Source organism: Temnothorax nylanderi, unplaced genomic scaffold (genome assembly GCF_030848795.1).
Source record: "Temnothorax nylanderi isolate EJ_2023f unplaced genomic scaffold, tnyl_v1.0 TNYL_tig0035_pilon, whole genome shotgun sequence".
NCBI lineage: Eukaryota > Metazoa > Arthropoda > Insecta > Hymenoptera > Formicidae > Temnothorax > Temnothorax nylanderi.
This window is the reverse complement of record NW_027249097.1, coordinates 199,410-213,387: the sequence shown is the minus strand read 5'-3', so window position 1 is coordinate 213,387 and position 13,978 is coordinate 199,410. Positions and strand designations below refer to the sequence as shown.

Below are 13,978 nucleotides of genomic sequence, written 5' to 3'. Positions count from 1 at the left end.
GATTGTGTTTCTTTTTGTGTCGTCCCGACAGCGACTGGTGTCCGCCTCTTTATTCGTTTAATTCCTTCAGGGTATAATACAATATATACTTAGCTCCCCTTCCTAGTGTCCCATTCGCTTAGGTCCGAAAACATCGTCGCTCTTTCACGGCTCCTCGTAAATACAGTCTCAAAGAAATTTGTTCCGAAAACATCTCGAGCGATTTATACCGTTTGACGTCACTGCCACGATCACTATGTCACCACCGGCTGTCAGCTGCGTTCGGCTTTTTGGCACGACGCGATATAACCAAAATAAACGAACTTTTAAACGCGCCGCTCGCGCTCCTCAGTCACACTCGGGCGCTCGCTGTATTCGCACAATTCGCACTTGACTTCGTTCCGCGAGGAAATTAAATAACGTTTGGCTACGAACACCACGTGTACACCTCTAACTAGCATCGAAAATATTATAAAAGCAAATGAGATTTTAAGTATAGATAATTGACGTTTTTATTTCCGACATTGTTCATTTACATTTTAGAATTTGAATGATACGTCGCAAATGCATGTTTCAATTTTATTCGTTGTGAATTTCGAAAGAGTTTCACGTGCCGCAGCCAAAGAATTGAAGCTACGCGCGGGAGTGCAGTGTGACATAGTTCGCGCCGTGTGAAAACCAACACTCCGAGTGAATCCTTTTTTTATTTCTGGGACGGAAGCGTGCGAATTTATAATTCACTCGCCCGACGCTCCCGTCCGCACGTTTTTTGCGACGCGCGATGAACACGCGGAGAAAAACTAATTTCCCGCGCGCACACATCACATTTCACGCGCTTAATTAATTCTGCTAGGTGGGTAGCGTATCGCGAAGTATCGGCATTTCGTTCTTCGGCACGACACGCGATGCGGAAATAAACCGTCGAGCCTTAACTCGGTCTTACAGTCGCGACCGAACGCTCGTTATGTGCGGCCAATCATACGCTTATCAACGGCGCGCTTATCGCCATGTTGTACCTTCGCCGAACGTCCTGTTCGATTAGACCTCGCCGCTCCGTCAACGGGACCGAATATTCGCGCCTGAATTCGCGATAGCGATTCCCGACGTAATAAAAAGAACCGGCCTGCCGGCCGATTTCTACGAGATCTCACAAATTCCTGGAAGCTGACGCGCGCGTCGACACGTAAACTCGCGAATTGCAAACAGGCAGCGGTCGGCTCTTCGGTGTATACGCGAGAAGTGATACTTCTGGCAGTATGACGTCGACCACACTTCGCGCGAGGTGTTGCTGGAGTGACTTTCCTGTCGGATCGCGATCGATCTCGTTTTACCGCACTTGAAGGTATATTTAAGCGAACGACATAGACTGACTTTTGATTACGAATGTCGTAATTGATTCAACTTTGGTGGCATATGCGCCATGTTTCGATATTGCAGGTTACACCTGCATCTGTGAATGATCAATATATTGAAGAATACAATCAAAAACGTGTATTGCTTATGATAAAGTCAAGAGTTACACCTGAAATGGTAATTATAGTCGGGAAATGTTGTAATACTTCATGGAATAAGGGAAATGTACCAATGCCTGGACATTTTTATCATTTTAGTCCTTAAATAAATTATAACGCGAATTAAAATCAAAGAATAAAAAATAAAAGTATTTTTCTCGTATTTATATTTTTATCTTTGATTTTAATTCGCGTTATACTTATTTAAGAACTGAAATGATAAAGGTGTCCAAACATAGATCTTGAGTGTCCCAGCATTGGTACTTTATTTAGCAATGTTTTTAGCAAACTTTTTCTTTAAAAGTCTCAGTTTCATCATACATTTATTCTTCAGGCGTTAATTATAAATTTTTAAATGTCACTGAATCTGTGAAGAGTATTTTGCATATAAACTCAATAAACTGAAACTCACTAAAAGTCTAGAAAATGCTATAAAGATGTCTGAAAGAATATCATCTTTCGTATGTCTTGGGCTTGCTTCAAAAGAGAAGTTTGATGAAAGTGTATCTAAACTTTTTGTCCTGAACTCCAGTTCACTTTATATGATAATGAAATAATATATTTAGACATGTTCTCTAGTAATATCAATACAATTACGAATAATAGAAATAATGTATTGATTTTAATTAAACGTAAATATTTAATTGCAGTTCTGATATAATATTTGTCAAAATTTCATCACGCTGATCATTCACTAATCATCTGTTCTAGCATTCCAAAATTCAATAAATCGTTCGGCAGTTATCGGATCGTCTCTTCGAGTGATTCAGAATCCGGGCAAGGGACCTAGCAAGTGCGGGAAAGAAGACCAGTTTCCTCGCGTGGGAAACGAATAAACGGACGGAAGGAAAGAGAGCGACGTTCTCGCGGTAGATAATTTACACGCAATGCACCCGTGAATGAATATCAAACAGTGCGACTCGCGACGATGGTGAGTGGCGACTGGCGGTACCGATCGGCGTCCGGAATGCTCGCGTTTATAAAAGAGTCACAGAGGTATACGTTGCTCGAGTTGCACTGCATTGACGGATCATCGAGGACACACTGTCGAAAGCGGTCGCACGTGACTGTCCCTATCACTACCATTGGCCGATCCGCGCGATAGGCGAATAGCCGGTCGATAGGCATCCTCGGGAATTCCTCGCTTGTCTGAGGAATAGACGCGGTTGACCAGTGTCAACTTAGTTTGACCGAGTTTTGTCGCGATACCACGTACGCGACTATTGTTTCTCTCTTCCCATCCTTCCTTTTCCTTACGACCTGGCGGGATTGATGAACGATCGGAATGCTGGAACCGAAAGTGGAAGCGGAAGTGGTCGTCAGTCTGCGAAGGGGCACGAGTTGGAGGATACCGTCAACTTCTCCTGCCGAGGAAGGTAGGATGAACAAGTAGGATTTACCGAAAAGACCTGTGAAGCTTAATTTCATCAACGGTTTTTCTAATCGACGTTAGAGGTGTCCAAGACTAGACTTATCGCATTCGTGTTGACCTAATTTTCTACCTGTGTATCATAGATAAGATCGTAATCCATAATTTCTAATTTCCTTCAGCGTGCTTATAGAAGAGACAAATTATCTTATGTTTATTTATGATACTGTGATTTTCAAAGCTAATCAGGTCTTGCATTATAATATCGCATTTTCCGTCTCTCTTGCTAAACTGCACTTACTAACTATAATAAATATGTAACGTTGAGTAAGTGTTTTCGGTGATAAATATAGATTGGCGATTGTGTGTTGAAACTGATCCGATATTTAACACGCGTTGAGAAATATCATTGCAATTGATATCGTGTATATGACCGTTATATGAGAAACGAAATATTCTCTTACTCGTAATATGCGATACAACGTTCTGTGCTTTCATCGCGATCGATATCCTTTAGGTTCCGGTACCAAAGAGCTCTCGCATGTGCATGTAGGTATATTTGCCTTTGCTATACTAAGCGTTTGAAACTCCGCTTCAAAAGTAATCATTAGAATTCCATTACAATGATACATAGACAAGACTTTGTTACGATAAAATTTCAACACAAAATTAATACACGAAATATTCTCAAGTTATCTCTTTCCGGTCGTAAATTTTTTGACGATTTCGGAATATATTTTTCTTTGTGTTACATTATTTTTATCCATTTCTGCAATTTTTTATCAGTTGAATTATTTAAATCAGCAACTTTTACTTGGCCAGATTAACGATAAGTATTTTTATTCGACCTATAACTGTGGTTACCTTTATTAATTATAATCATCACGAAGTTTCGACCATTGGTTTTGGCCTTCATAATCGTCATGACATTTCGACCATCATGGGTTTTGGTTCTTTTCCATCGATGTAACCTTGAATATCGTGACGATTATAATGACCAGAACCAATAGTCGAAACGTCGTGATGATTGTAATTAATAAAGGTAGCCACTTAGGTCGAATAAAAATCCGTATTGAAGAATTATTTCTTTGTAATATGTTATATATAAAATCGACTTCTTAGAATGCAAATTTTTTTATCAAAGGTACACTTCGAGTTTATCAAAGAATCTGTGATTGAAAAGAAAATCGAGGATATTTTATTGATTCTGTGTATTGAATAACTCATATTTTCTTTCATTTATATTTGTGTATTAGAGACATTTGCATATTTAACCCAAGTAACACATCGCAGTCAAAATGACATCATTTTGACATCATATTGACCAAAAAATGACGTAATATTGGGTAAATATGACGTTAAAATGATGTCATTTTGACTGCGATGTGTTACTTGGGAATAAGATGGAAACGTAAGGAGCCTGTGCGAAAATATAGGCAGCTAATGCAAAAATAAAAAAATATATAATGGTCTTTGCAACACAACAAAGACGATTTTTTATTACTTCTTCTTCTTCTATTAAAAATTCTTATTAATTTTGCTTGCCAGTATTTCTAACGGTACAAAGAAACGTTCTTCCAGAACAATGTATCTTTATTCACGGAACACAAATTCCGGCATTAAGTAATTAGTGCCTAATCGCCGGCCTCGTTCTGACTCATCTTCCTAGCAAAACACGAGCTCGAAAGAACGCGTCAAGTGAAACATGTGTAACGTTACGTACGTCGACATACGATCAGAGACACATGTAACGTATGACACAAGCAACACGTTACGTTTTTTCGCGTGAGCCGTTTGTTATCACGCACATCATAAGATTATTAATAGCGAGAAGTATAAGCATTCGGCGTCGGTGAGGGCGTGTATTTGTGATTCATGTGCTTATATATGTACGTCACGTGAACTCCGTGCCTTCGGAGGAAGATCAAGTTTATTCAGTCGTGATTTTATTTAAATAGATTTAAATAGATTTATTTAATCGTATACACTGTTCTATGCACTGACTGTATTCCACGGTAGAACGTTCACAAATCAACGTGCGAACGTACGTTAACAGATTATTCTGAGAAAAGTTTATGGCCAACAATTGGCAACGGTTGCTTTGGCGTAGAGACGTATACACGCGTTTGAAATTAATATTAATTAGCGCCTTTAGACGTTTTCAAAACTTACGAAACTTGAATAAAAACGTATACTTGGTCCATATCAACTTTAACTTTGTCGGCGGCCAATATTTTCACGCCCAAGTGCTCGTTACGCTCCTTTAATCTTTGGCCGGATGTCACGTATAGGTCGAAACCGCGATATGCACTTTTATCCTGAATCATTCGTCTCAAGGTCTTCCGCGGCAGGTTTCGTAAATCCACTTTTATCGGCTTTGCTCGAAGTTTCCCTGACGGAATTTACGTTTGATCGTAACGACGAAAACAATTTTCTGAAGTCCCAACGGCATTCTCTCGAAACCCGCGGGATAACGACCGCTGGCGGCTTTTTCCCCGGTGCAATCTCACACCACGCTCCGACGTTCGATATATATAGTTTTATCTTTGAACATTCCGAGTATCTGTTTACATTTGTGTGTCGCGAATTTCCGAAATTAAATCCGGCATTGCGACGCGACTTTGTCTGGCAGCCGTCTGATAACTGACGTCACGCTGACCGAATTATTGCAAACAGACCGCGGCGCTCGAAGTCACCGTAAACCTGTCGAGTTTCAACTGCGGTCAAGTGCAGTCGGCGACATTGCTCAGGTATTAAAAATAATTCGGGAAATACACGAAAGAGTAACATATTAACAATTTTAGTTTGATTTATCACTTTTGTCATATTATTTTTAAATAAATTCGCTTAGTTGAAAATAAAGTGATTTTCTTATGTAATATTTTTTTATATTAAACCTCGTCGTTAAAGAATCGTTTCTTGCTACTTAATGACGCGTTAGCTAATTGTTTATATTTCCGGAAAATTATCCGAATATACATTTTTATTACGCTGCTTGTAGTAAAATCTCAATTGTATAATATATTATATGTACGTATATGTATCTTATGTATTAAATTATTTTATAATATATCTTACAATACGTATAATATATAATTATTCATTATTTTATATGTTTTTATTTGATACTAATTGCAATCTAGTTGCGCGTTAACGCGTCATACAGTAGCGGAAAGGTGAGAATCGTGTGAAACTCGTGGAAAATTAATACGCATTAATTCTGGTTTCATTTGAATACGCAATCGGCAAATTGAGGTCGCTGAATCCTACACTGACGGCTGACGGATCGTATCTATTTGCATTGAATCGAAATTGTGTATGGCGTGCATATTGCCGATACCATCTCGCTATAAGACATTATTACCGTCGTGCAAACTTTGAACTTTATCTAAGCCTTTATCTAAACGATGTGTGATTTGCGTCATAGGAAAAACTGCATGTTTGCCTGCCTATCTTTTTGAGAAAACTGGCACCTGGAGGAAAACATGAAATTTCCCACTAAATGTTTTTTTTTGTATACATATCACACGGAACAAATAAAAACAGTTTTCACACAGTTTTGGATATTCGTGTAGATCGTTCACGGAATATTATTTCAAATATAAACAAAAAAAAAAGTAAAACAACATCATTTATTTGTTATTTTTTACACTCTTATTTATTTATTAATTTATGTTATTCTGGATAAAACATCCCAAAAATATGTGCGATATAATTATTATTTTATCAGACCTGTACATTACGTAATACAATAACGGTTTAAAAGGAAAGTTAAAAATAAATCAACTGAGATAAGATGTTAAAAGATAATGTTACTCACTGATACACACACGTAGTAGCGAGACACGCTGCATGACTGCGTTGAAACTCTCAGGTCTCTCCTCCTCTTCGCAGATTCGCTCAGTTCACTCGCAAAAATATGGTTAATTACGATCGCGCGTATTAATCATCATGATGGAATAATTGCATTTTACACGGCACTCCTGATATTAGTTGCACGCGACGCGTACTTTGTTACTTTACATTGCAGTGAATACCCATCCAAATGCGAAAACAATGCGAAAAAGAAATAAATGATTCACGTGACACCAAGTTTTTTGCATTAAATATATTTTTTAAATACATAACAGCTTATTCCATACATTTATTCCTATTTGGAGCCATTTTCTGATATAAAATTTTTGTATAGATTTTAAAATATGCGCCGTCTTTGAAGAGGCCACGTGCTATTAAACAACACCAAGGACGTTCACTAGATAATTATAACTAAATATTTAATGTTATTCGTAGAAATAACGTCGAATATTTTTATTAAGAAGGTGACAAATAATTATTGAATTTATATATGAAAAGACCATATAGAAATGCTTTTAAAAATGATTACATTTTATATTAGATATCCTTAAATTCTTTTTTATTTTTCAAAACGATATGAAGTAGTTATATTATTCTTCCACACTGTAGTTCGATGTCTATCTACTTAATGTTCATTGCAACACTCTCTGAGTGAAATAATTTCAACATATCTATGACGAAATCGCGGACAGTTATCGCTCCTCTCAAAGCAGCAGCTGCATCTAACAGCAGCAATTAAACATAATTACGCAAACGAGCCACTTTCGTTATAATATCGATGATAAATTGTTTAGTTGTTATAAACGACCATTCTTGCCTAGAACACGATCGATGTTTACCGTGGACAGATTAATTGTAATGGATAGTGTGAGATAATGGCAGAGCATTTATATCAGCATTCTGGACAAAAGGGAAAATAGATTAATAAGAGCGTCTGTAAATTTCGTGTTTGTTAGGTACAAAATATCTTTTAACTATATCTCTTTCAGAATTTTGTCTCATAATCAGAGAAAATTATGATAGATATAATACGGTTATTTAAGATTTTAAGATCAAATATATTTAAATAATAAAAGATAGCAGAATGTTTAAAGACGAATGAAAATAATGATTAGTAAATTTTGAATAGTAGAAGATTAAAATTATATTAACGCAAATCATTATCCATCGAGGTTTTATTCCAAATTATCGGTTATCAAAAATCTATATTTTTTGTAGACATTTGAATCCTCGGTATTTTTTTCATTTAGTTTCTCATAAATTTTTTTATTTAATCGAATATAATATAAATTCGATGAACATGCAGCTAAGAAAATTGATTTAAATTTCTGTCAATAAATTTCTCGTGTGCAGTAATTTCGATGGAGCGGGCTGAGTTAACGATGCAAAGAACTTTATTTTAAAAAATACAAATAGTATGGTGTATACTTATCGCGAATCGCACCGGCTGATCAGACTTGTCCGAAATCTTACGAGAGGAACTGTCCTACAACGTTCTCATACCCGCTATTATTCATTTGCGAAGTCAAGGGCTTTTCTCGTCAACATTCTAACGTCGGCAACTCGAGGGTCGCTTGTCAAAATAATCATCAGAACGAATAAAACACGCCAAGTAATGAAATGGCAATATGACTCCTGTGACCCTACAACTGTGTTGAATTTTTTTTTTGCGATGTCCATAAATCCATAAATCGTCGTTTATATATCTTATTTATATTTCGTTTATATTTCGCATTTTGTTTTTTTCGCTCTGGTGTCGTAAAGCCGAGTTCCGTGAAGCACGTCGTTCCTCTTCGACCCACGATTTCCAGAGTCTGAAAATGGAAGGGAATTCCGGGACGTTGCGGTTTTCCGGGAACCGCCTACTGCTCCACTGTCATGCCGTGCTGTGCTGCAAATAATTCGCGAATCGCCCTTCGACCCGCCCGGCGCGATTGTCGAATCTTCCGTGAGATGTGGCGTTTTTCCCGCATGACACGGGACGATGCGCGGCACTTTGCCAGAAACGTGGCGGATCCCGGTGTACACGCGCGCCTCCATCGCACTCTTGAATTTTCAGTTGTTGAACGGAAGGCTACGAAGTCGTATAACGTTCGTTAACCATTCGTGAAATACCTCTCGAGTGAGAAAAGAATAGATCTATCTGTTCCACTTTCGTTTCATTCTGTGATTCGCGTCGTCTTGAATTAGCATTGATACGGAATTAGAGATTAAAATCGGTATAATTTTGGTGACCTCGATTTTATGTATTTTTGACACCTTTATATACTTACAAAGGTAATGAAAGACTATTTTATTCGTGATGGGACAAGCTTGCATTAAATAAAAAGTAATTTTTGGACTATTTAGTGCCTATGATAATAATTAATAAATATCTAATACAATTTTTATGTTTCTACATAAAAAATATATCCTAAAATCATTCTGAACGTTTACGTCTATTTCTATCGTCAAAATTTTGAAGTTAATTAAAATAAAAGTAAAGGATGAATCATTCGTTTTTCTCACTAAATAAATAATAAATTGCATAGTCATGTTAAAATAATGTACAAAATCCGTTATTCATCTACAATTTTGACAATTCAAATAAAATTTTCATCTTTCGATTCTTACAGAAACATCAATATTCATTTCAATGATGTATCGATTCTTATAAACCCATCAAAGTTGTACCGTTTCAATTTTTACTTTGAGTTTTCTTAATTTCGAATTTCTCATAGATTGACTTCTCGTAGGCATAGCTGAAATACGTGCGCTAAAAACTCGATCTGATCGCGTTTTTCGAAAAACTCGCGATATTTAGAGGGTATACCTATAGCTCGATCGTCGGGGATGACCGGTCGACAGCGAACTGTCGATCTTCACTAACATGGCTCTGCGGGTGTTCCAGCTCCAGGGTAAGTCGGCGCGTTCGACACGAGGTTTAAGTCACTTAAGCTAAAGGCACCCTGTGTTCGTAATGCGTTCACGTAATGCAGGTAGTATATCGGAGACGCGGCGCGTCGTTAATATACAGGTTGACGTAACGCACGACCGGAGGTTTTAAACGAATTAAAGCCGTCGACGACGGGAACGACTAAGCGCGACACCGGACGGCGAGTGCGTCGCTGGCGCGTGTATCGTTTTCATCGCTCAACTCCTTTTCTAGTTCCGGTTGTCCCGCGACCGATAGATCGTAGACAATTTGTTGCGTTCGTCGAAGTAACTTCGCCCGAAGGAGTTGCACGCGAAGGAGAAAGTTGTCGCAGGAATGTTCGGTAGTTTTGCGAAGGCGGCATCGTGAAAGTTCTACGACCGAGTGAAGAACACATGAGTGAAGAACAGATTTTCGTTATCTTTGTTTCGAAGTATGATATAAAAGTATATCTGCACCTTAAAGGTAAAGAATCGTATTTCCGTTATTAGAAATTTAGAGAAAACGGGATTTAAAGTTTATTATTTCTATGAAAATTTCCAGTACGATTTTTTCTAAACATTGTATCTTAGGAACTAGTAATAATGGACCTAAAACCCTTTACCATTATACAATTTAAACTCCTGGTATATATTAGAAAAAGTATCAACTCTTTCGACAAAAACTGGAGATACGATTCTTTACCTCTAAGGTGCAGATATACTTGATGGTATAAAAATATATATGCTTTGCCTAGATAGTTATTTAAGTGTCACGATTTTTCGATTTTGATTGGAATATATTGGAAGAGTGACTTAAATTTGGAATTTAACCGCTAAGTTCCATTTAACGCTGCACATTAAAAATAAAAATCAAGAGGCAATCGCAAATAATGTTCCCGGAAAAGATATCGATGTTAAATTTATTCATCAGTTATAAAAATAAAAATTAAGGACACTAGGACACCTAGTTCTATAGTCTAAAAAGAGAGTGTGAAAGGAAGATTTTTATAACTTCAACTATAATAACTTCGACGTTCCCTAGATTTCTCAATCGTTCTTCGCGGATTGCTTTCACTTTTGTGATTGACACGATAACAGCGGCCCACGTCAATCATCGGCGCAAGTAATGACTAATCGTGAATATAAAATTTCAGAGAGCGAGCTAGGCCTGCGTCGCGGCGGTTCCCTGAGGATTCCACGAACGAGCGACGATCAGGTCGCGCGAGAACGTGCGCGTCTGACGAGCACAAGATCGTCGCCATCGTCGACGTTGTCGTTGTCGGCATCGACCTCCACGTCGTCCTCGTCGGCGTCGGACAGATGCGCGGGTGGCGGCGAAAACAGCAGATCGTCCCGGTCCGCCAGGCGATACGCACCTGAAGCTGCGAGCGACGCACCTGCGCCGGAGTACCTCGCCAGGAGCCTCCTGCAGCTTGGATGTCCTGCCGTGTCGATGCCCACGTAAGTCACACAGCCACGTTTCCGGCACTTTCCATCCTTTCTCCTCGGAGTCGGGGAGATCGCGGCCACACGAATATAATCCTCGCCGAGTTCAGCTTTCCGCGCGTGAGGTGTGCTGGGAAGAGCAGACTTCCCGCGTCTCGCGAGGTCACGTCAATCATCTCTCGTTTCCGTCGTCATGAATAAGTACAAAGGTGATCTTAATACGCGCGATGAGCACATCGGAATCTGAACTCATCGGAATTATATCGGCCCCGATCTTCTCCGAGACGTGACTCTCGTTGGCGTGATTGTTTACTCGGTCAAGGCGACGTCGTCGCGTCGCGAGGAGGAATCTTACCGACCGAACTGGGATGCTGGGCGGACCGGCTCGAGGGTTGGTCTCGATTGCGCAACCCAGGTATGACGTAACGCAAGGAGACGTGAAAAAAGTTTCCGACCACACGTCGGGGACGTTTTCCGCCCACGTTTAGTCCAGAATAAGGCGAGAAGAATAACTCGATTATCTTTCCCTCTCCCGTGACATTCTGACGCATCTGTTGGAAATAATTGTCCCTCGATAAAGTCTCGTTCACACAAGATCCGCAACGTCGAGAGGCCATTGTGTCGTAACTGACAATAAGATACGAATACCAATTTTTTTACGGGAGGGTAACGATTATAATGGCGCTTGATTGTTGTGTGAACGACACTTGGAGCTACCCCTCGCAACGAACGCTTCATATTCCCTGCCTCGGTCGACCCTCCTTTGTCGGAACGATGCATGTTGGCGGACTTCCGCGATCGCGTTTGGGAACGAACGAGCGTAGGAGAGAGCTGCGAACGCGGCCCCTTCCTCAACGAGGAAGTTATTTTCGCGTCGCGAATCTCATGAAGCAATTAAATGTAGTACGGTACGGTGTTGATGCGCTTATCGCGAAATCAAGGGACGATAAGGAGAGAGGAGGTGATTGGGGTAACAGCGACGCAAAGTTAAATTCGATGAAAATATATTGGTTTCAATTCTCTGAAATTTAGATACTGGACGCTAAGATAAAGACTGGTCTCTCAGGATGCTATGTATAGGTATATATCATACAAATATATCTGTAGGAGTTATACCGAACAAAAATATACGGACATAACATAATAAGAAAAAAACAGACGGACGTTGGAAAATATTGACGTAACAGGCGGATGAGTGTCCCGTGAAAAAGAAAAACAGCAAAGACAAAATGATGACAGGTCGACAAGAAACTAGACAGAGGGAAAAACAGAAAAGGGCTTTGCGGCCTTTCGCTGAAAGATTGATCGAGCAGCTCGTAGGGGTAAAAGGTGGAAGGTGAAGACGTTGTCGAGTTCCCGAAATCGTGCAGCTACTTTCGACACGGAATGATAAAATCTGACGGAAGGGAGGTTCACGTGGGACGCCGGATTATGAGAAAACGAGAGAAAAACGGACAAATTTGTCGATCTCGAGACAGACAAGCAGCCGCGATCAGCTGGACGGCCATCGCGGTTATCGCAGCCGCTCGATGAGAAGGCGAGAGAGCGAGAGCGAGCCTCAGGATTCACCTCGAAGCAACGCTCTCCCGCGAGCAGCCCGTCGTTCTCGTTGCTGGTGTGTGCACCATTATTCGCAGCTATAAGCTATATAGCTATCGCGATGATATTCGGTCAATAGGTGAGCCGCGCGGCGCAGACGCGGCGGTACCAGCCTGTCCGCTCCCGCCCCGTCTGTGTGCGTGTGCCCACATCAGCGGCACCGTGCCACACGTACAATCCGCGAAAGCGTTCCCGAGAACGTCGCTGCGGAGAGTAGAGCACGAGCGCGGACACGCTTCGCGCCGCATTGCCGTATTCCACCTCTCGTCGTCGGAGTACATCCGGGATATCGAGGTGATAAGCGGCGGGGCGTCGTTCTCCTCTGCCATCGTCGTCGTCCTCGTCGTCCGGATCTTCTCTCTCTTTCTCTCTCTCTCGAGGGGAGCGGCTAACATCTGCGGGAAGGTTCCCGGTTCTTCGGTGACAGTCGAAAGGACCAAGAGGGAGGAGGAGCTCGAGAGAGCCGAGGGGAACATCGGGAATCTCGAGGAAGGAGAACGTCGACGGGCGTCGATGTTCTGAGAGGGATTTTTCTCGGAGGATATTAGTGGGAGGAGAGGTGTTATCAGCTGATAAGGGAGAGTGCGTCTCGTCCGGGGCCGCGCGGGCTCAGATTCCGCCGCGGTCCTCGCAGTTCGTCGTTGGCTCGCCGTGTCGGCGAGGCGAGATGCGGAAGGAGGATGCGGGAAGATTGGCATAATTGAAGCTTGCCGCTTCGCGTGGGGCTAGGCCCGGTTCCAGCCTCAGGAAGGAGGCTTTGCATGTGTCTGCCGTTGTGAGCAGCGATAACGCGGGACAGTGGCGCCTCTCTACTGGACTGCCAGCTACGATAGCACTCACCGCAGGTGCGATCGAAGGCCGCGTGTACGCCGAAAGTGCCCAACGTAGAACGAGTTCTCGTTTTCAATGAATTGACCTAGACCGGTCGTTAAAACGCGATCGTTATATGTCGATAGAATTATGTAATTATAATTATATAATTATAGATATACTTGTATAATTATAATTTGTCGCAATTGGCCCGAATTTAGCGTAAATCGTAGCTTCAATTTGTCCTTTAATTAAATGCGCTCTGGCATCCTGAGAAAAAAAATACTGAGGAGAATACTTTGCACAACTGAAACATTCGTTGCGGAGATGCGATTTAATTGCTCTCTTGAAAATTTAAGGGAAGATCGATCTCAAAACTAGAAGCACTGAATTTAGATTAACATCCCGATGGTCTTAAAGAGGCATTTTTGTTTTTAAAGAAGCGAGCTATTGGATCGAACTCTTCAATCATCTTGAACGCTATTGTCGTCTGTTGTCATTGTGCGGCGATCAT

At 40.8% G+C, this 13,978-nt stretch overlaps 1 protein-coding gene across 3 annotated transcripts in view; it reads left to right on the top strand.

The window, feature by feature from the left end:
• The first annotated feature begins 1,117 nt into the window (after window positions 1-1,117).
• The window catches only part of LOC139770942 (uncharacterized), a 65,331-nt gene continuing 52,470 nt past the window's right edge, over window positions 1,118-13,978 (top strand). Inside the window, exons 1-3 of one of the 3 annotated variants that reach the window (XM_071703255.1) lie at window positions 1,118-1,321; window positions 2,202-2,866; window positions 10,764-11,070. In XM_071703255.1, the coding sequence (XP_071559356.1) occupies window positions 2,776-2,866; window positions 10,764-11,070 (398 nt within the window). In that variant the 5' untranslated portion in view covers window positions 1,118-1,321; window positions 2,202-2,775. Of the gene's footprint in view, window positions 1,322-2,183; window positions 2,867-10,763; window positions 11,071-13,978 lie in introns of those variants that run through there. The other 2 variants (XM_071703256.1, XM_071703254.1) reach the window with 2 other exon arrangements.